This window comes from Plodia interpunctella, chromosome 3 (genome assembly GCF_027563975.2).
Source record: "Plodia interpunctella isolate USDA-ARS_2022_Savannah chromosome 3, ilPloInte3.2, whole genome shotgun sequence".
NCBI classification, from domain to species: domain Eukaryota; kingdom Metazoa; phylum Arthropoda; class Insecta; order Lepidoptera; family Pyralidae; genus Plodia; species Plodia interpunctella.
In genome coordinates, this window is record NC_071296.1 from 9,212,927 (window position 1) to 9,234,167 (window position 21,241).

At 35.4% G+C, this 21,241-nt stretch overlaps 3 protein-coding genes across 8 annotated transcripts; all 3 read right to left on the bottom strand.

The window, feature by feature from the left end:
- Positions 1-2,412: 2,412 nt before the first annotated feature.
- On the bottom strand, positions 2,413-6,295 carry LOC128683719 (UDP-glycosyltransferase UGT5-like). Of its 2 annotated transcripts, XM_053769630.2 has the most exons (5): positions 5,400-6,295; positions 4,717-4,942; positions 3,664-3,880; positions 3,481-3,564; positions 2,413-2,898 (listed from the first exon to the last, which is right to left on the bottom strand). In XM_053769630.2, exons 1-5 carry the CDS (start codon positions 6,225-6,227, stop codon positions 2,877-2,879), a joined length of 1,377 nt encoding a protein of 458 aa, XP_053625605.1. In that variant the 5' UTR covers positions 6,228-6,295; the 3' UTR covers positions 2,413-2,876. The 2 variants fall into 2 exon arrangements, with proteins under 2 accessions (XP_053625605.1, XP_053625604.1); XM_053769629.2 differs by lacking the exon at positions 2,413-2,898 and having other exon boundaries at positions 3,071-3,564.
- A 977-nt stretch (positions 6,296-7,272) lies between these two features.
- Positions 7,273-9,443, bottom strand: Sec20 (Secretory 20). Its single transcript, XM_053769631.1, has 5 exons — positions 9,189-9,443; positions 8,922-9,094; positions 8,312-8,469; positions 7,792-7,895; positions 7,273-7,522 (listed from the first exon to the last, which is right to left on the bottom strand). The coding sequence occupies exons 1-5, from the start codon at positions 9,324-9,326 to the stop codon at positions 7,358-7,360; spliced, it is 738 nt and encodes a 245-aa protein (XP_053625606.1). The 5' UTR covers positions 9,327-9,443; the 3' UTR covers positions 7,273-7,357.
- A 1,068-nt stretch (positions 9,444-10,511) lies between these two features.
- Positions 10,512-20,857, bottom strand: LOC128683780 (NADPH oxidase 4-like). 5 transcript variants are annotated; one of them, XM_053769726.2, is made up of 12 exons: positions 20,565-20,857; positions 17,732-17,827; positions 17,401-17,595; positions 16,650-16,747; positions 15,725-15,903; positions 14,391-14,508; positions 13,429-13,524; positions 12,688-12,828; positions 12,235-12,341; positions 11,896-12,018; positions 11,003-11,479; positions 10,512-10,753 (listed from the first exon to the last, which is right to left on the bottom strand). In XM_053769726.2, the coding sequence occupies exons 2-12, from the start codon at positions 17,820-17,822 to the stop codon at positions 10,630-10,632; spliced, it is 1,749 nt and encodes a 582-aa protein (XP_053625701.1). In that variant the 5' UTR covers positions 17,823-17,827; positions 20,565-20,857; the 3' UTR covers positions 10,512-10,629. The 5 variants fall into 5 exon arrangements, with proteins under 5 accessions (XP_053625701.1, XP_053625699.1, XP_053625698.1 ...); XM_053769724.2 differs by having other exon boundaries at positions 17,401-17,599; positions 20,565-20,856; XM_053769723.2 differs by lacking the exon at positions 20,565-20,857 and adding an exon at positions 18,953-19,082.
- Positions 20,858-21,241: the final 384 nt, after the last annotated feature.

Below are 21,241 nucleotides of genomic sequence, written 5' to 3' on the forward strand. Positions count from 1 at the left end.
CCAATGGTATTGAACTTGTCCGCACGGCGGCCGACTGGTTGTCAATCACGCCGCGTGAGGACGCGAACAGCCGCATAGTAATGCTCTAGTTACCGACATTTAGTATGCGACACTAGCTCCGTATGCAGTAAATATAGTGTTACAAAACAACTGCATACCTCAAGTAATAAATTATATGAATAATTGTTGACCATATGCAGAATTAGGAAGAAAGAACTTGAAAATTTATTAAAATATTTTGGGATTTTAATAAGTATTATATATACTATTATTATAAAGAGGTATGTGAGCTTGTATGTTTGTCAATGAGCATACCGGTCATTGAGGTATGTTAATTTCATGATATCGAAGCCATCTCAACAGCCATGGCGAAATAATGTGAAGATATCCATCCGATGCACATAAAAGAATCCATGCATATTCTACTGTAGCAACCAGACATCGCACGGTCCCCTCGGATGCGCCTGCGCATGATCACTGACCTCGTCAAGTTCAAGGCCGCAGTCGCGACGACCAGGAAGCGCGCCGGCTGACCTCCATCGCTCATCTATTGAAGTTCCTGACAGGATCGACCACACGTGTCTATTACTAGAAGTATATGCTCCAGGACAGGACTCCGTCCGATACAATATACTACTTTCCTTTGAGAATTTCGAGATAAAAAGTAAAGTAGTAATAGTAGTAGGCAATAGCCGATGTATTCCTCATTTTAATATAAAATCAATCAATAAAAGGTAATCTTTGCGAAAGTAAACACTTTTACACATCTGGAAAATACTAATAAATGTTACACAGCTACCTAAATCAATAAATTTTAATGTTACCATTTGAGTGTAACTGTCAATACTCAACTAATAAGTAGAATTTTGTCCCACCCGATATCTACATTCCCTTTAATACCAAAAGGTATAGAGAGTTCCAGAAAATTCTTGTGCCAATGCCGAACAAATCTTCCCATCAATCGGTTCTGGATAACCTTAAAGCCATTAGGCCGAATTCAGCCTAATCTGCGACCTCTGATATCGCTATTAGATCTCAATGCCGTAGTGGAGGCTGGCTGAATCACCAGCTTATTCCTGGACCTTGCTACTTGAAACATCAATACCAGGATAAACATAATTTGTTTTCATTTTGCCTGAAATAGTACTTGTGATTAATATAGACAAGTTTAAAATTAAGTGGTCAACTTTCTACCTCATCAACATTCAAAACTCATATTTCAGGCAATCCATCCATCTCTTTTGTTTCTCTCTCTCTCTCTAGCACGAACGAAATTTATGCAAAGGAATATTGTCGTTACTTCAAGGGAAATAGAGCTATATGTTTATCTAGCTACCATTGATCGACAAAAAAGAAAAAATACCCGGTAGCTAAGTATAAAAGTTACATTTCTATATTGGACGTTAAAACTGCGATGTTGCACGTGTAAAGGTATTTGTTTTCATGTTCAATATCATCAATACAGTGAATTATGATGATTTGCCCACTATCCGCAATCCTGATATGATTTTATGGTACCTATCTAATTTGGTAAAAGAAAATAACTGAAGAATTATGCCACAAACTAATTATACAAAATTCCTGTATTCGTCCCCATTTTAATTTGGCGATTTTACGACCGGCCGCCTACCTAACGTCAACTCTCTTCGGGAATGATATTGTTGCCCATCAGCTGTCAGGGCAACATTTGTTCCCTTAGACACCTCGTACGACATCCACCAGATATGGAGTGGTCATATTTTAGTCTAGGACGTCGTCTAGGGATACCTACTAATAGTTTTCCTTTACACAATGTTGTCACAGTTTTGGTTTCAAATTTGACTTGTCGCTAATAAATAAAATTGTGTGGGAATTTCGGGATAATAGTACCCTATGATTCCAGGATATATTCTACCCGTGCACCAAATTACATAATATGTCCAGTAGACTTTGCGTGAAAGAGTAACAAAGATACATTCACACATACATCCTCACAAACTTTCGCATTTATAATATTAAGTAGAAGGATAAACAAATAGGTCAATCGTGATAGCCTGGTAGGTACATACAGACAAAAGACGTATTTATCTTAAATATTTGCGTGTTCTTTTGTCCGGCTATCAGCGACGGCCTTCTACGAGGGAGTCACAATACTAACCACCTATAATCCTGTGTGCACATGGGCGCCAGAAACTGAGAATTTGCATTTTATTTTTCACTGTCGAATCGATCCGAAGTGAGACGCTGCGAACCAATCGCATTACGGTGTGGGTGACGTTGCGTCACAATGGCGCACTGTGATTGGTTAGCTGCGTCGCACAACGCACACTGATCGCCAGATCACAACGTAAAGACTGAGGCATAAACGTCAGGATGTTGTTTAATAAATGAGTTTTATACACCCGTCATATTTACACACTCCACATTTATTTGTAGGTACATGGAATGCAAGAACAGCCTAAAAACTATTGTATAATTATATTTTTCGACTTTCTGTACGAAGTCCGATCAACTGATCGGTCGTATAGGATAAATAAAGAACTTGTTTTATGTCTTTTATCGTTAAATAGAGAAGAATGAGGCATTCTTCTCTAAGTTAAAACGACCATAAATTCATGGGAAATTGGCAGTCTAACTTATCCTACATACATCGCTTATCTTTAGCCTTCATCTATATCGTCCGACTGGACTTGCCAAGTGGAAAGCCGCTGGCAAAATTACTTCGCCGTTGTGAACGTAGCCTTATTCATAAATCGCCGCGTGGGAATCTTATTTACTGCTAACATTTAATGGGTTAAGGCCACTGTTATCTATGCACTTGTACTATGTGAAGTCACTCGTTCCTATTTAGATAGTACTAGTTGCGTCCCGGGACTTCGCTTCGAAAGTATCCTGCATTATTCCAGGTTACATTCTACCCTGCAAGAGAAGAAAAAAATTAAACTTGCTAAAACGTATGTGCCTCGGGTGACTCTTTCAAATTTAGTCTACCGGTCGAAATAAATTCTAATCATAGACGATAGACGCGAAACTATACCCTATATTGTACAATCAACAAACCAAACATGAAAAAATAAGAGGTTAATTGGTTCGAAAGAATAGATTATTGTGTACTTTAATTTATTTTTATTGACGAATTTTGCCGAAATAGGCCACTGGGCTCATAAACATAATAAGGAATAAAAAGGAAAATAGTATAATAGCAGTAGGTACATGTTCATATCAAGGGATAAAGTGATGCCTGCTGCGTGCACCCAAACCTACTAGAAAGCCTAACAATTAAAAACCACAGATTAATTTTTCTTAAGTTTCTTTGTACAGAATAGTTTATACAATTTTGCTAAAAATAATACAAACAATTTTAAAATAACGTAACAAAACGATACTAATGATGATAATAACAAAAACAATGTAACAGAGACATCTAGCTGCAAGTTTTCAAACCATGTTCTATGTTGTGTCGGTAAAGCAAAGGGCGCAGAATCGTGTCGAGCTACATACTCTGTCCAATAGATAGCGCTGTCCATGACATTCTGTGGGCGGTCGTGCCATAATTTGGAGATTCGCTTTGCATTTTGTTGTACCCTAGAAAAATGAATGATTAATTTATTTTTTAATATTATACGAGTATCTTCTACTTTCATCAAACGCTCATGAAACCAATAATTACTTTTCTATACTTACTTTAAAGACGTTAATTCCCTGACCGCATTAGCTAAGTCCACATCATTGAAACTGTCAAACATGAGCATATTCCCAAGACCAGAGGAGACCACGAGCCCAGCGTTGGAGAACTGATCCCCGAAGAAAGGCATGGCCAGCACCGGCGTGCCGCAGTGAGCCGCTTCGGAAAGACTCAGCATGCCGCCGTGGGAGACAAATGCTATCACCTTTGGGTGACCTGGAACACGAGCAGTATGCTTGGTTGGATATACTGGGTATATTTATCACCCAGTCTGGGTTAATAACAGAAATACGTCTTTATCCCTTACAGGGTAGACAGAGCAGTGAAACTAGGATGCAACGTTTTTGGGTGGTTCTCAGAGCGCAGAGTTCTCTGCGGCCGTGCTGTCATTACGATCCGATTCTTGAGGAAGGAATCATTTCCAAAATCAATCATTCATAAATTGACATTACCACAAAACAGATTAATTATTGATTATTTTAAAGTCGGATAGTATATTAAAATTTGAAATTAACGATAAATAAACGCGGGCGAAGCCGCGGGCAACATCTAGTTCAATGTATTTATTACTAACAGATAACAGATAGTGAGTAGTAGAGTAGCAAGAACCTGATAAGGACGTAACAAAGTATATATATATAACAAAGTATATGATTTACATACGTCCTATGCATCACGTTTGAAATAATTGTGTTTTATCTAACATTGTTATACATAAGTACTTACATTATGTAGGTACTAACTGCGCCCCAAGGCTTCGCTTAATCGGAAATTTCGGCATAAAAACCCCATATGTTGTTCCAAGCTATATTCTACCCGTGTACCAAATTTCATAACAATTCGTCCAGTAGATTTCGCGCTTTTGGCGATTTTGTCTGTAGTCTGCCAGTCACGCTTTCACGGCTACACCAATTTTGATTAAATTCGGAATAGATATAGATAAAGCTCTAAGGTCAAACAGATAAGCGTAAGGTAAGCATATCGAGGGCAACAGCAAGTTAATATATTAAATAGTCTTGTATTGTGGATTCAGAAAAGTTAAAACCACTTACAGAGAACATCCAACTGTGGAAACCACCTCTTTGGGTATATTTTCCCCTCGAAACCAGCGGGGAATGTGTCATTCTCCCATTTCCACAGCACTTTCTGAGGCAGTCTATTGAAAGCGTCCAGAAACACTCTCATCTTTTTTGGCGTCATACTACTCAATTGCAAATTAGAGCCGAAACTGAAGTAGATGGCCCCATGATCTGCTGTGGAGAGAAAGTCTTCAATATCCTAAAATTAAAAGTATAAGGTGGATTACTGCTTAAAATAAATTATATATAGTATAAGCTTGTATAATTAATTACATACACAATCCAACTAATATTATAAATGCGAAAGTTATTGTGAGGATGAACGTGTGTATGTTTGTTACTCTTTCACGCAAAATCTACTGGACCGATTGTTATGAAATTTGGTACACGGATAGAATATAACCTGAAATAACACATAGGGCACATTTGATCCCAAAATTCTCACGGGAGCGAAGCCCCGGGGCGCAGCTAGTATGCTTATAATCCCATACATATTATCTGAAAAAAAGAAAACAATGAGATACCTACTTTATAAAACCTGTCGTTAATTTATAATATTTCAGCTTATTTTACGAAGAAAATACATAGTGCATTTTAACCACAGAGTTTGACATAGTGTTACACCAGTTTAGATTTAACTAACTAAAATGCTATACCTTAGGAACCGCTGTAACATCTCCAATATGAATGCCACCGATATCCAAAACCTGCGGCGCCGTCAACCTCGCGCCCGTCAGCGAATGATGCTGATACACGAACATCATCCGCATCCGGTCTCTGGCTGCCTGTTCTAAGTCCACTGCTCTCAGTAGATGTGGCGCCAATTCTGCGTACAATCCTGTCTGCAGCCACCATCGCCCTATCGTTGTAAACCAAAAGTGTAACACACTATCTTCCACCTTCTGAAATAAGGACTTCTCAAACTTTTTCACTGTAAAGTAAAATGGATCAGCAGAGACGTCGAAAGGTATACCCAGTCTTGGATAAGCCCAAGGCAGCATTACGTGAGACGTGATCCCTATTATAGGGGCATCATAGAAAGCCGCTGCGTATGCCAGTCCACAGTCTGACAAAAACTGTTCAACAAATATGACGTCGTAATTAACTTCATCAGCGCGATGCGCATTAGTTTTTGTGAACAGATTCTCGCAGTCCGTGCCAATAAATTTTTTTCCCTTAAATGTGTGTTTAATGTAATTTTGTAAATACCACAATGCAGAGGATGAGTCTTCTTGGTCTCTTAATGGGGGTAATCGTGCTAGATTTGAGTTGTGCAAGTTGAAAAATGTGAGATTTTGTAAAGGTTCTTCATCAGGGAAGTTGTTCATGACGGTGACGTTGTGTCCTCTTGTTGCTAGCTCCCGGAATAGAGGTTTGAAGGCCATGTAGTGGCTCCGCAGTGGCATGGAAATGATGGCGAGGATGTTGAGAGAGGCCGCATGGTGTACCAGCAACAAGCACGAGAGCACGACAGCGCGTGACATGGGACCGGGCGGCAGGGCTCCGCGGCCGACACTGAACTGACGCGGCCTCGCGCCAGTCTAGACCGGCCACTCACCTATCATCTATCTATCTCATTCACAGCTCGATCGTTTTTTTGTTTCCGTGACTTCTCGTCTTGTTTCGCCGTAAATTTCTAACTTTTGTTTTTTTTTTTTAATAATTAGTTCTTATGTATAGGCATTCTGCCCCTTTCTGTGATCTTGAAAACTATAAGATTTATAAGCACGAGCAACAAAGAATAAGTATTGACCGAGGCGCGCTCAAAATCCTTAGTTTATAAAAAAACAAATAAACATGTATTATTTACACAATACGTATCACTAGAATGACTTTTTATTTAAATTCCATAAACGCTAACGACTCGCGCTATCACGGTGCCATTGTGGTGCCATTACAAAGGTACACAAACAATATAACCACGCCAAGTGTAAAGGAAACCTTTCATTTTTTACGGTGTATGTATTGCTATGTCTAGGCCAAGCCTGACAATAGAGATAAATAATCTTAAACCTACCTACTGTTTGTGCTACTAAAACGCGGTAGTTGTTTGTTAAACGACTTAAATAGGTAGGTACAATGCAATGACTATGACTGTGACGCTCGCTTAAGTTTCACTGATCATTACTAGATTACGCAACATAATTTTAGCCCTTGTCGGCGAAGACAGTGGGTGTCATTATTTTAGACATGTTTATGAAGAAATGCTGGCTTGATGTCATCAAGGATGATATGCGCGCCATTGGTCTGACAACCAGGGATACCGACGACCTTGCAAAGTGGAGATGAAAAAATTTTAAAGTGGACGCCGGACTCCGACGCTCAACAGATGAAGAAGAACTGAAGAATACGCTCAGATGAGAGATATTTTTTATATAATGAGAAATATTTTTTATGTCCATATTATGTTTGTGTAATAACTAATGTGATCGCTATTTAGATCTTACTATTTAGGTAATTCTAGATTCTTGCAACCTAACGACAGTTCGAACCTAATGTTAGAGGTAGATATAAATAAAGCTCTTTAAATATGAATAAAAAAAATAAATTATATTTATTAAATACCAAATACAATAATGTCATAATCCATATTCATAAATAGTCACTGAACCGCCTAAAATATCCTCTTCTGAACGATGTACAGACAGACAGCCAAGAAGAAGAGGAATGCGAAGAACATGATGATTTTATCTGTAAATTCCCGCCGGCCATATTTGGTCAGCAACTTGCTGGATTGTGTTATTGTGCTGGCTGTATTTTGAAGTTCTGTTTTTGTTCCCTTAAAGAAAAAAAAAGCAATAATTAAAATGGATAAAAATATTGTCTTTTTAGAAGGAGACAATCTAAGTAAAATTATTTAGAGGGAAAGATTATCTAAGAATTATTGAGCTATTGGAGATTGGGTTTGACGTATTTTTTCAAATAAATGAATGAATTTTTCTAGCCAAGTAAGGAGGCTATTACTAAAGAATAAAAAAAATCCAGGTGTCTTCAATTTCAAGAGTGAAGCCGCGGGCATAAGCTAGTACATTATATTGATTAACTTACATGCACAGAGGAGCTGGATGACACCAAGCTATCCAGAGTATCTTGACTCCTTTGGGTAGTGTCTGCTAATTGTCTGCTAATAGATAGGAGCTGATCAGTTACACCTGAAACATATTAAAATTTAACAGTTTTGTTTCAAATAAAATTTTGAATATCCCAATAAATTTCAGTTATCAACAAATTACTTTTATATGTTTAGTCCCAAATTTTGCTGGTATAAACATTTCTCAGTTATTTTACTGTTTTAATTATTTAACTAAATACCTACATAGCGAAACAAAGATGCCTGTAAATGGAATTTATTTTTTTGAGTTTTTTTTCTTTTATTATAAAAATATTATCAAAAACAAGCACATAGTCGAAAAAACTACATTAGTTGCATAGTACAAAACAAAATTTTCAAATTTCAATACTACTCAATATGTAGTTTCGAAAATATCATGACAATAAATAAATTTAATACACTGCCTTTTTTGATGTAAACTAAATTCAAACTTTTCTCTAGATGTAGATTACCCACCAGATGACATTTTGAGCAGTCCATCTCTATCAACCTTTTTCCTTCTGTTCCGGATACCACCTTCATCATTCTCTATGGGCTTCATCAACTCCTCTCGTTGAGCTTTCTCTATCGCAAACATTGAACTAATGTTGGCTTCTTTGAATTCTTTTAGTAGCCTAATAACAATTTAAAATGTCAACTGACTACCAACATAATACTTACAGATCAAATTATTAATGTAAACATTTGTGAAGTATTTGGTTGAATGTTTGCGTCTTCTTCACAAAATCTCTACAAATTTATTTTATATCAAGCAGACTTTTATGATCATGAAAATCTCAAGGAATTTCAGGAATCAGGACCAAGCAACTAAAGTGAATTAATCAATAAATGTGAACAGACATGAGAGTATAAAAACATGAGAATTAATCATTAGTATTTCTTTATGTTAAAGACGTAAAGAAATTTGATTGAAATTTCTTTACGTCTTTAACAATTTCAATTTCATTCAATCAAATTGTAAAATATTCAAATGTTGGCAGTGTAACTGTTAAGACTACCTACAACTAAAAATCTCAGGACTACATATGTATGTTGTACATACGTGACGCATTGTAATAATACAAACCCAGCTAATTGATGCCTCTGTGATTCTAGTTCAACAGCATACTTAGGGTCTCCAGAGTCTTTGGCATACAATTCTAGCCTCTCCAATTCATCTCTGAGTTGACCAATTCTTATTCTTCCTTTCTCATTCAGACTATTCAAAGCCTCCATCGACTCTCTGCATTCTAAAATATCCTACAATGTTTTCATTAAAATAGATAACAATACTGATAGTTGTTGTAATTATAACATGTATCATTTGTATTTTAAGCTAGAAAGAAGAAATTACCTGTATTATAGCTTTAACTTGAAAATGATACTTTGCCAGCATTTTGACAAAATTTTGATAGGTAACATCCGGATTTTCTAGTTTCGCGAATAACTTTTGGTAAGTATCCGTACTAGTTATATCCATTTTGATATTCATAATTGCAGATTTTTGGCTTTTATTGCAAGAAAATCACTAATTTCATCATAAACTCGCAGCGCAACAGAGTGTTTTTATTTTGAGTTTGTGAGCTTTTTTAGGACGTCAGCTGACTTTGACGATTAGCAATGTCAAAGTGATATCACTTTGACATTGCTATTTTTTTTAAATAGCAATGTTAAAATGAAATGATCGTCTATTTTTTAAAATACTATAAACGCATTAAATCCCTAAAGTGCAAATTTATAATTATTACATTTAACGAATTTATTAATATGAACATTATTGTCTAAACTCTACCAACTTAGCATTCAATCTAAGGTATATAATCTTCTTATATCTGTGATTTAATTATAAATTTAAAAAACCTAGAAAACTATTATTATCCTTCATATAGAACCCTTCAACCAACACCACCTGCTTAATGAACACTCGTTCCTTCCTATGTTTATCTTGAAAACTACCTACGCAACGGATTTTGATGCGAGATTTTTTAACAGGAAAGTTAAAATGTACTTATACTTAATGTATGATGGATTTTAATTAGTAATAAATAAGTTGGTAAGTATGTACCTACATATTATAAAGTATGACAAATAAATTCTGTCCTGTAATACCTAGGTATGTTTTAATACCTAATTGAAGTATGTCGTTATCTAAACTCCTAGTACCTAAACTTTTGAAGGCCCGAAATCATAAGTGCTGTATAGTATACAAAACCTATCCTATTTTACTTCCTACTATATTATAAATGCGAAAGTTTGTGAGGATGTATGTGTGTTTGTTATCTATCACGCAAAATCTACGGGAAGGATTGTAATAAAATTTGGTACACGTGACACACACCTGAAATAACACATAGGGTAATTTTATCCCGAAATTCCCACGGAAGCGCAGCCCCGGGACGCAGCTAGTAATACATATATTTTAGTTAAATGCTTAATTTTTTATTTAGGCCAAATTTTTGAAATAACAGGCAAGTTAGGCATAATGCCCATGCCTTGACACCTACTCGTATTACAATTCCTCCTGATCACGGTTAAGGGATCGTTCTGCAAACGATCGGATTGCGGAAAATCAACAGCCACGATGTCCATGGCAATAACCATGTTATTCAATAATTAGGGGAAAACATTCTAATTGGACTTTTAAAGTTACTTTAGAATGATATTGCAAAAAATCGAGTACATATATACAAAACATTTTATTTGTTCTACATTTATTTTTGTATTATTTCCAATAAATATACCTAATTACTTTTCAGATGGTCTCACAACCCACAAAATACAACTGAGTATTCCGATTACGAAAATCCCTCGTGAATGAATGTGAATCTATTTTTTGTAGTTCTATTAATGTTTACGCATTTTCTTCTCAGAGTTTTCACTAATTTCTTTGTGCCACAGCAGTAGATGTTCAAATGTTGTCTGAAATAAAAAATAATATTTATTAAAATCTCACTGATACTATAAATGCGAAAGTTTGCGAGGATTTATGTGTGTATGTATGCTTGTTATTCTTTCACGCAAAATCTACTGGACGAATTGTCATGAAATATAGTACACGGGTAGAATATAACCTGGAATAACACATATGGTTATTTTTATCCCGAAATACACTTTATAATATTAAATAATAAATCTTCCTTTAATGTGAAGTATAAGGTAGGTACTTACTTTGGATATAAATGTACCCAATATCCAAAAATTGTGTCCCAATGTGGTCTGCCTCTTCTGACTCTGCATCCCAATATAGGATATTCTTTGGCTAAATCATAATCATTATCTTGTATCTTAATATTTACATTATCCGTATCATTAAATACATGCCTCTTTACGTTTGGCGTTAGTAGTGTTGCTTTTTCATCATCAGGATTTGTATCTTTTTTATGTATCACATTGCTTAGTTGTCCTTTTTCGTTTACAAGTACCAAGTGTTCGAGATCATTTTGATCTTTATTGTCTACGGCTTTTAGTTTATTATTATTTGTATTACTAGTAACGTAAAGCTCTAAATGCAGCCTGTCTGGTCTGTTAGCATTCCTAAGTTGCATTATTGTTTTATTTGCCAACTCTGCCAGCCACGTAATCTCTTCTTCGTATCTCACTATCCATATCAAATGAACTCTGCCAGGTAATTTACTCCTTGGGTTCCTGCAATCATAAATATTTTCTATCTAAGTAAGTAGGTATGTTTGTAATTCCAACATGATTTTATTTATAATTGGGTGGGATCTGTTTGAAGTTAAATTTGTAAAATTGAAGTTCAACAAAGAAGTGGACGAATTCTTCAGAGAATGAAAAGTACTTATCAATACCTACCATGGAATTAGTACCTAGGTACTCCGTACAACAAGTACTTACTAAATCCATGATACCTACATAGAGACAGAGTGTTAAACTGAAATGACAAGTGACATAGCAAAATGGAAAGAGCTAACATACATGGATTTAATAAGTACTTCGTGTACCTACTAATTCCATGCCAACATACAATGCCGACATCCTTCAAGTGGAAAAAAAAGGTCAAAAAGAAGAAGCACTTGTTCATCAATACACAAAACACTCACATGTAGATATGGTGCAGCAAACAGACGAAAGGTGTGATGCCCACTCCGGCGGCGACACACAGGCACACTCCCGTCCGACTTGTGTGCTCCATTGGACTTGAGAATGGACCGTCCACTAATATGCTAGAAGATATATTAATATATAACATATTTACACAAAGACAATTGATAAAGGCAATCCACTACAATAAGCTATTAGAAGGGTTAAGAAGAAGATGGTACACAGAGTTGAAAAATAATTTACATTGTACCAAATGATTGCCTATATCAATATAAAAAGTACTTATAAGAAATAACTCTTTGGTGAAGACTGCTTTGAAAAAATGTGTCAAAATATACTTGATTCCATTTGATCCTCGTTTAAGTAGCAAATTCTCCAAAGACTCGGTCCAATCTCCCTTCACTCGTATCCAAATAACAAAATCTCTCTGACTAGATGTTGGTAGCTGAAAAAGTAAAAAGCACTTCTTCACAAACATTTTCTTACGTAGAATATATTATATTTCTATAATAGATTATATTTCTGTAATTCGAATCATAATTTTGATTTGAGTAGTGTTACCACATAGATATAATTTTCGTTTAAGTATCTGTTACATGTTAAATGTCGGATCGCTCTATCGGATGTTGAATTACCAATGTTTTAGCTATGAGTTAATTAACTAAGCAGATGAACACATACGTTACGTTGGATCTGTTGAAGTTACCAATATTTTCAAGGATGAGTTTATTAACTAAGTACATTACATGAACACATACATTACATGAAGTTCAAATATACTTTTTACTCACTCGAACAACAGTGAAAGGATGCCACTCCAGTAGTGAGAGATCCTGACACTGCAGCAGAACATACTGCCCCATGCGGCAGCGGAACTGGTCGTGAGGACAACGCACAGTTAGCGCCATAGTCCGACCTGGCATATGACTCACCTGTCAATAAAAAGTTAATTCTCTGGCACTTGTGTAACATAGGCATTTCCCAAAGATTTCCGAAAGTTTGACTGTGTGATTCATAATGTTTGCTACTCAATCTCTCAATAAACTGTGATAGATATGTCGAAATACATGTTATACTTAACGTTTATCTCGACCTAATGAAAATAATCCCAAAAACAAGAAATGTATAATGCTACTTCGCAGAAACTTTGTCGATGCCAGAGTTGCGTGCATTCAAGTGAATTATTTATAAGTAAATTTAGTATTTCTCTGCCACGAATTACCATTACTAGTTACTTATACCAGGAAAACGTTTAATCTATTTCTACGAATCCTACAATAAGCGAACACGTAAGAGGTTTATGTATGCAAAGCCTAAGCGGATAATGTCCTAGGGTTTATACTTTGGTCTATAATAGTATATATGAATTTGTACCTACTGAGAATTAACCTAATGATTACCTTTAATATAAGTAGTAATTATTCCGATGATGTTATATGTAGACTTAGGTACTTAGACTCAGGAAACATTGTTCTTGTCATCACATTAGGGTGCTATTTCTGTCCCCTTACACAAGTTATTTTTGTACTTACTTCTACGATAGCAACTTTAGCGCGGTTTCTGGAGAAAATGCGCCAAATGAGATCAACAAAAAAGCAGGAAAGCGGGAATGCCATCCACGCCCACGTCTGCAAACAATTTTAGTACCAGATTATCATCATTCAGGTACAAGGATTCTTCTAGATATAGATGACAGACATTTTCTACCCCTTCAGCTATTCACCGCTAGCCGGCTACGGTTCGTCTATCACACAAATTGTTTATCTATTGTGTCTCGATTTTCCGCGGTCTACGAGCATATAAGAAGACCCATTAATATATATGTATATAGTAACCCACTGTACAACTATTTAGTTTGTTTAGAAAACTATTCAGTGATTGTTGGCAATGTTCCCACGTTTTATGAGCATAGTGAACAAATTCATAATGCCGAATACGAAGGCTATCTGGGACTAGTAAAATGGGCGCTACTAGGTACCTACATATAAATAATAGCATGATCGTGTCCTAGCAACGTACATTCCCTTGTGCCGGAACATTCTTGCGAAACTTCGGCAAACTTTACTATATCTCATTATTAAATGAATGAGAGAAAATAGTACAATAAATAAAAAAAATTGAACAATAAATAAATAAATGAGATTACAAAAGGTTTCGATAATATATGCCCAGTTGCCCAAGTTTGTGTAACAAAATAATGTTAAATATTGAGTTAAATTTTATAGACGCAATCTATGACATGGCTTCGAAAAGATGATCATGACACTATTTATATTCAATCTGAACTCAAGACTAAAATTTAATTTAAGCTAATAGCCTCTCAGCCAAAGTGACATTTAAGTCCATTTACTCCAATTACTATCGAAGGCGACCAGTATAAGTTAAATTAATAGTAACTGCATGAAGCCTAGTCAAATGCTAGGTATCGTATCATGATATTCAAATGATAGATTCCTTTATTGATGGAAATGATAGGATTCTTTATTTCACTTACCATGGATTTGATTGAAGTAAATTTATGCGTGGAAGAGTTATTGACCCAAAGACTTCCAGGTTGACTAGGATTTAGACTAACTTCGTCGTCATATAATACTTCTTCTTTGAGTACCCCACTTAAAGAAAAAAGAATAAAGACATGTATAACACACTTTTATACGACACAGTCACGTAGAAAGAAAACGTACGATTCACAGCTCGTATGTTCGCGGCCCTCGACTCATGTCTCGGGCCTCAAAATAGGATGTATTTTGAATAATTTGATATAATGAATGAGAGAGAGAGAATGAATTTACTTTAGAAGAAGAACTTTAGAATCATTTATCGGTGTACATTGTACCTACTAGTAATTTGGTTAAAACAAAAATGGGTAACAGCGATGATCTTTTCAAGTACAAAAATTGAATTCCTTCAATATATCTTTATGTACATGTGTGTACCTAGAACTTTCCATCTGCTTTGTTATATCTCCTCTAAATATCGTAGATCTATATGATCATAGTCTTTCAACATACATTGCTTTGTTTGAACGTGGGCTTTGTATCGACGAAGGAACCCTCAAAGACCCTCAATCTGTATATAATACTAGGTATCTATGTAAGTTTTATTTATTCTCAGGGAGAAACTATGCAATGTATTGCTGACCACGGCTGATAGTATAGTGTTCATAATAAAAATAGCTGTGCCCATTTCCAAAATTAAATTAAATTGATGATTATTCCAGCAGACAATCTTCCATGCAACCAATACTTATCATCGAGCGTCCTCGTATGAAGGCCTTGTGCCGACTTATTTGACAGAAACGGGCTACAAGTTATGAGTCATTTTATGACTGAATCATATCACAATACTCTCAATACAACTTTATTCAGAGGATGCCATAAGACTTCACTACTGTGAACTCCCTAGAGATATATTTCCGACTGTCGAAACAAAGTAAATTTCTCTGTCACATTTTTACTATATTTTTTGAAGAAAGTCGCTCGAGAAAATAAAAACATCTAAAATAGTAATATAGATTGAGCGATGCTCTAGTTGATGTAATTATTTTTACATGATAAAAGCAATGTTTGCTGTTTGTTAGAATGGTTTGCTATTCCTATTTTACACACAAGTTTAACTGTTTTTTTCGCCCGAAAACCACGTGGAAAGTAGATACCTTATATCTATCTCCTTCTGGAGTACCATCGTGATCATGATGTCATGGACCAAACTGCCGGCGGTTCTCCCCTTCCTGAAGAAGCTGACTAAACTATCCAACCTACAGCTGAATGGGCTCAATCCATAGGCCTACCTGTGGAAAAAGTCCTCGATGGAAGTAATTAAACCTACCTCAATGGATGCACGATCAGCAGAGCCAAGAAGACCACATAAAGTTGGTGCGTGTACCAGAAAGCATTGTAAATCCTCCGACGCACTGCACGCATGGAGGTCAATCCCATGCAAGTAATTATTATAAGCATGGAGACTCCTGTCACGCCAGCTTGACTCAGCAGGAGGGAGAAAGGACTCTGAAATAAAAAACATATGAGACCATTGGAAATTTGTAAAGTCTCGCAAACACTAATATTATAAAGATGAAAGTTTGTATATGTTAGTTTTACTTCTTGACGCTATGTATTTTTTTTGATAAAATTCGGTATTGAGGTAGCTGATACCTTGGATTAACACATAGGGTAGGTACATTTTATCCCGAAAGTACGCGATTCCCCAAAGAATGGTCAAAAAGCCTGATTGTCAATAGCACTTTGTAAAGCATGCTGGCGCTGCTGTGCATAAAAACATTAGTATTTTTCCAAATAACTACGCGGGTAACACCGCGGGGTTCAGCTAGTTAATTAGAAGTTCATCTGAAACTCATAAATTTCAACAGTTTGGGGTTAGAGAATGGCTGTATAAACTGCAGATCGGTGCATTATAACACTGATTTATGACTATCCGTTACCTCCCGTGAGACTCATCAAACTGCACACGTGCAGTTAACCGCTTTATTGCATTTGCAATGCACATGGGTCGCCTATCTAATTACGCTTACTTCCGAAAGTAATATAACATGATCTTTTGTTCGTATTTACCACAAAAGAAAAATTGAAGGATACCTACAGTGAATTTGAAATAAATATTCTGTGCTTTTTAGCTATAAGTAATGTTTTTTGTATTCCTTGGGAAGGATCTGGTCCTTCCGTCGTTATTAGCAGATGTGTAACCTTCCATCGGGGATGTCCGCTAATAAGTTAACCATTGATTTGACACTTACCTCATTTTTATATCGTGCTAAATTAATTTCCTTTCTAATTTCGTCGAAGCCTCTTGAAAAGTTCCAGAGATTAACAAAATGTGATATGGAATGTACAACTGCAAATGAACATTTAATTTAATAATTACTTAAATATAAAAAATATCTACATTTTATTACAAGTTTATCAAGGTATTTATTAAGAATCGAGGCATGAAATAAGCAAACAGTGTGCAAACCGTCAGAGCTGGCACAAAAGCATCGAACAAAAGCTTGGAATCCTAACACCCCACCATTAGCTTTGGTCTCGAGAACTTAATGGCGCTCAAATAAGAACATTTTCAAGTTTTACTGTAAAGGCACCATTAACTAAGCTCGGTGACGATTTTTGTATTTAAAATTGTTCCTTTAAGTTCAATCTTTTGTAGCATAACTTAGGTATATTAAGTAGGTATTCATTAGGTAGGTGATTTATCTAGCTAGATCTAAAGAACTATGTATCTATAAATCGAATTGTTGTTGATTAGAAAATCTATCGATTCACTTGTAATTTGCAGACGAGAATTAGAATTTTCTAAATTCTTTCTTTTCTTTGATGACCACAGTACGACAGATGATGACCCTATTTTTTAATACCATTTGACCAACAAAATGTAGGTAACTTTCAGAATTTGGTGCTATTGCCTTGACAGCTATTTAGCTCATTTTCGTAATGTTAGTTATCATATCCTTCTCATTCAAAATTATTGGTCACTTTACACCGTTTACTCACCAGCAAACACTAAAAGGGTGATAGCAACAGTCATGTGAAAACTCTTGGCCTTCTCCAGCCAATAGAAGAATAGTCCTGGCCAGACATCAGATAGAACGCGGTATAGAATCTGGTTGAGCTTCTTGCATAGAGGGAGCAGCACCAACGCGCAACACAGGTTCAAAACCGAGGCGGTTCCGCGGGAAACGCAGAGACCTAACTGAAAATATTATATTTATTGAAATAGCAAGCAATAAGACTGGTCGGAAAGAAAAAAATAAGAAAATAGTAATTAAAAAAGGTATGTTTAATAAGGTAATAAAATTTCCCATTTTTAGAAATAAAATCTTACCCCTAAAATATTTCTCAAAAAGTAAAACTGTCGTCGTTCGAAATAAAATATAAATGTGTTGTAAAAAAGATAAATTACTAATGAGATCCATGATATCTGAAACAAGAGAGATAGTTTTCTTTATGAAACGTTTTGTGGAAATAATGACTAAATACATAGCTACCCGCTGTCTGTCTATCTTTAACTCTATCTTTAAAACTAAGCAAGGATTTTGATGCAGGTTTTTTATGTGCGTGTGGTCTGAGGGCCCACTTTTTTTAAGAATTTTGAAATTAGAGTGATTCAAGGTGCATCACTCTAATTTCAAAAATGCATGCACCCTTGTGAAGCCGGGGCTGGTCGCTAGTAAACTACATTTTACAAAAATATATCATATGTCTCACTTTTCTTTCTATTGCTACATCAGTTAAAATAACTCTCATCATGTTTACCATAGCATTTTAAAAGTGTTTTTTTTAAGAGCTAAAAATGCTCAAGGTTATCTAAACCACTCAGTGAAATAAAGTGGGATCTTAAATTAATAAATCACCAAACTAAAATCGACTTTATCTAAATATTTCGCAACTGAAACATTCGATATACAAACAATCGAAATAGAACAGCAACGCGTTATCGATATGATGCATTACAGCGGAGGTAATCCTGAAAGGCTCGCCTACAAGGCATACATCCACGAATGCACCATGCAGGAAGTGTGTTGTGTAGCCCGCCACTTCAGTTCAGACTCTATTCAACGCGTGTGCGTATCTTCTACACGGCAATGTCGGCACTACAAAATAATGAGAATACAAAAAGAGCAATTCTTATCTTACACCATTTATATTCGAAAGCACAAGCTACTAGAACTACTCTCGTGACTAGAAATTTTCAAGTCCCATAACCCTTTAAAGGGCGACCGATTAAGATGGCATAAAGCTGAAGGGACTAAAAATTCAAGGCAGTCATAAATTTGCTCTGCTATTTCAAATTAACAATCGTCGCCTGCTATTTCAAATTAACTCATAAGCCATTCCTCTGACTACAAATATTACAAATGTGAAAGTAAGTTTGCATGTTTGTTTGTTATCTCTTCACGATTTACCTGCTCAGCCGATTTTCTTGAAATTGTGCATACACGTAGTTTGAACTACGGAGAAGGACATAGGATGCCTGTCCTCCCGGAAAAATAAATGAAATTCACGCGAGCAAAGCTAATAGTTAATAATACGTGAATCTGCCTACCTAAAACTAAAGGGCGGATGATGAGAAGTATATCTTCATCCTCGATACTTTGTAGTTCTGTATAGACTTTGACAGCGAGCCCCGGCGAGCTATCCATTGAGCGTGTGAATGGAGCTGATGACAGCGCAGGAGTGTGTGCCCGCATTAATTACTAGAACTGCATTGGAACGATATCAGTGCGATATCATTTGCATGATGATAGGATTTGAATTGAATGAACGAAAGGATTTAACGTTCAAATAGGTAATCGATTATAACTATTATAAATTGTACCTATTTGAAATTTAATATACTTACAATATAATAATGTCAATTAATCAGTTGGTTGTTCTGGCTGGCTCATTGGGATTACATTATTACATCGGAGGTGAAAAAATAATTTGGTCTCGCTTATAAATAAAATAACAAGACGAATTTTTATTATTATTTGTGGCACAATAATACAAAATCGTCAATTCATTCCGTTTTTATACCCAAATTTTATTTAAAATAGTTTTTGACACGTGTGTCCTAGTTTCTCTAGAAATCCTAATAAGTCTCTTATTTATAGAAATACTGTAAGTTGACGTCAAATATTTTGTGAGACAAAGTTATAAATGTATTTCAGTTAGAGCATAAAAGAAATAAAAACACCATAAACAACAGCATTGACAAACACCTCTTCGGTGTGTGAAAGTAAACAGTTTTAAATCACTTCGATGACTTTATCTGTGATAAAGTCATCGAAGAAGAATTGATCAATCATATGATTCGTAGGCGTCGTTTGCTAAATATATAGCAACGTCACTACTTTTATCTAATTTCCGCCTGGTGGAAAATTCGTCTGGCTCATTCATTACTTTTGGTACTAAGTTAGCGATATAGGTATAATATTAATAAATGAATGAGCACTATGAAAGCATGAGCATTTTCCCATGAATACTGACCGACCAAAGTCCATTCTACTAAACAAAATCGTAAATTTCGTTATCATATCTCAATGAATTTTAAATAGTATTTAAATAGTATTTTGCGTGTTGAATAATAAAACAACAACCAAAAACCAATTGAGAGACGATTTTATACAATACTGTACTGACACCAAAACTGATATTAACGTTGACATCACCTGAAAATTCTCGGAATAGGTCAGCGGTCAGCCGCTAGTCGCATACTCAAAATGCTACTAGACATGAAGACAAAATGATTCATTCAACATAAATTGGAAATGAAAATAATAAAATCTAAGCGCAGAAAAGTAAATATATTCCTCATATATTTTACTTACCTATTTGCGAAATTGCAAAACATTTTTGTTTTGCAGTTCAACAGGTCAATTTTGTTAAATAAAAATAAACATGTCTACCTATATTTAAAACAGAAAAATGCCTGAAACTAAATAATCTCAATGAAATTAATCCCTTCCTTTAAAAAATAAATATTATCCTATTACCAAAAGAAGAAAACATACATTAAAATAACACGTCTTAATACCTAAATTAATACCTGAGTTAAACTTACAGTTTAAAATTCAATGTTACCGTTCAATGTAGATACATTACCTAACTGCTTGTAGGTACTTGGCAATTTTTTTATGGATAAAAATATTAATATTTAATATTTATTTACTCACCAAGAAAAAGCGCTGTTTTATAAACTCGCAGAAGACCCTTGCTATGGAAGTCATTTTCAAAAAAAGTTAGTTTAGTTTAAAATAACCGCACATTCATTTCATTACCAAAAAGGAATCATTTTCCCGCACTTTTTGAATTTATAATTATTTTTAATTTTCACGATCATCGGTATAAATTTCGCAGAAACTGGCCATGATTTCAGCACTGTTTCAGTCTGCCGGCAATGTGCGTGCAACATATGACTGCCGCCAACTGCGGACGATATAGTGAGGAGGACGGCGAGCGACGTCACTAAAGCCCGGCCATGTTTACCGAGATTTACTATACATAGTTAGGTCATCGCACGCAACCATTCAGCGATATAAAAGCATACTATGCGCTGAATATAATTCTACCATGCAAATTGAAAGTTCTTGTAAAACGTATGCGTAAGAAATAATTACAATGCAGGTATAAGTTGATTAGTTATTGGGTGGGAATTTTTATTATAACATTGTGGTAAAGGCAGACCAAAACAAACTCATATTAAACTAGCAAAGGCTACTTTAATATATACCAAAATAGAAATTTAAGATATTAATAAGATACCTACAATTCGTATTTACAGTACAAATCTTTATATTACTTACCTACTAAACTAAAACTTAATGTAAATAATTTGGCTGAGTAGCCACAC

Bases quoted from the DNA above. Each gene is read 5' to 3' on its own strand.
- LOC128683719 (XM_053769629.2), bottom strand. From the start codon at position 6,227: ATGTCACGCGCTGTCGTGCTCTCGTGCTTGTTGCTGGTACACCATGCG. The intron at 4,943-5,399 runs GTATAGCATTTT...TTTTAATTTTAG, and splicing joins ATGTTACAGCGGTTCCTAAG to GATATTGAAGACTTTCTCTC. The intron at 3,881-4,716 runs GTAAGTGGTTTT...CTCGTGTTCCAG, and splicing joins TCCACAGTTGGATGTTCTCT to GTCACCCAAAGGTGATAGCA.
- Sec20 (XM_053769631.1), bottom strand. From the start codon at position 9,326: ATGAATATCAAAATGGATATAACTAGTACGGATACTTACCAAAAGTTA. The intron at 8,470-8,921 runs GTTTGTATTATT...AATTGTTATTAG, and splicing joins CAGAGGCATCAATTAGCTGG to GCTACTAAAAGAATTCAAAG. The intron at 7,523-7,791 runs GTAAGTTAATCA...TTTTTCTTTAAG, and splicing joins CATCCAGCTCCTCTGTGCAT to GGAACAAAAACAGAACTTCA.
- LOC128683780 (XM_053769723.2), bottom strand. From the start codon at position 19,049: ATGGATAGCTCGCCGGGGCTCGCTGTCAAAGTCTATACAGAACTACAA. The intron at 12,342-12,687 runs GTGAGTAAAAAG...TTACTTTTTCAG, and splicing joins ATCCTTTCACTGTTGTTCGA to CTACCAACATCTAGTCAGAG. The intron at 10,754-11,002 runs GTAAGTACCTAC...TTTTTATTTCAG, and splicing joins TGGGTACATTTATATCCAAA to ACAACATTTGAACATCTACT.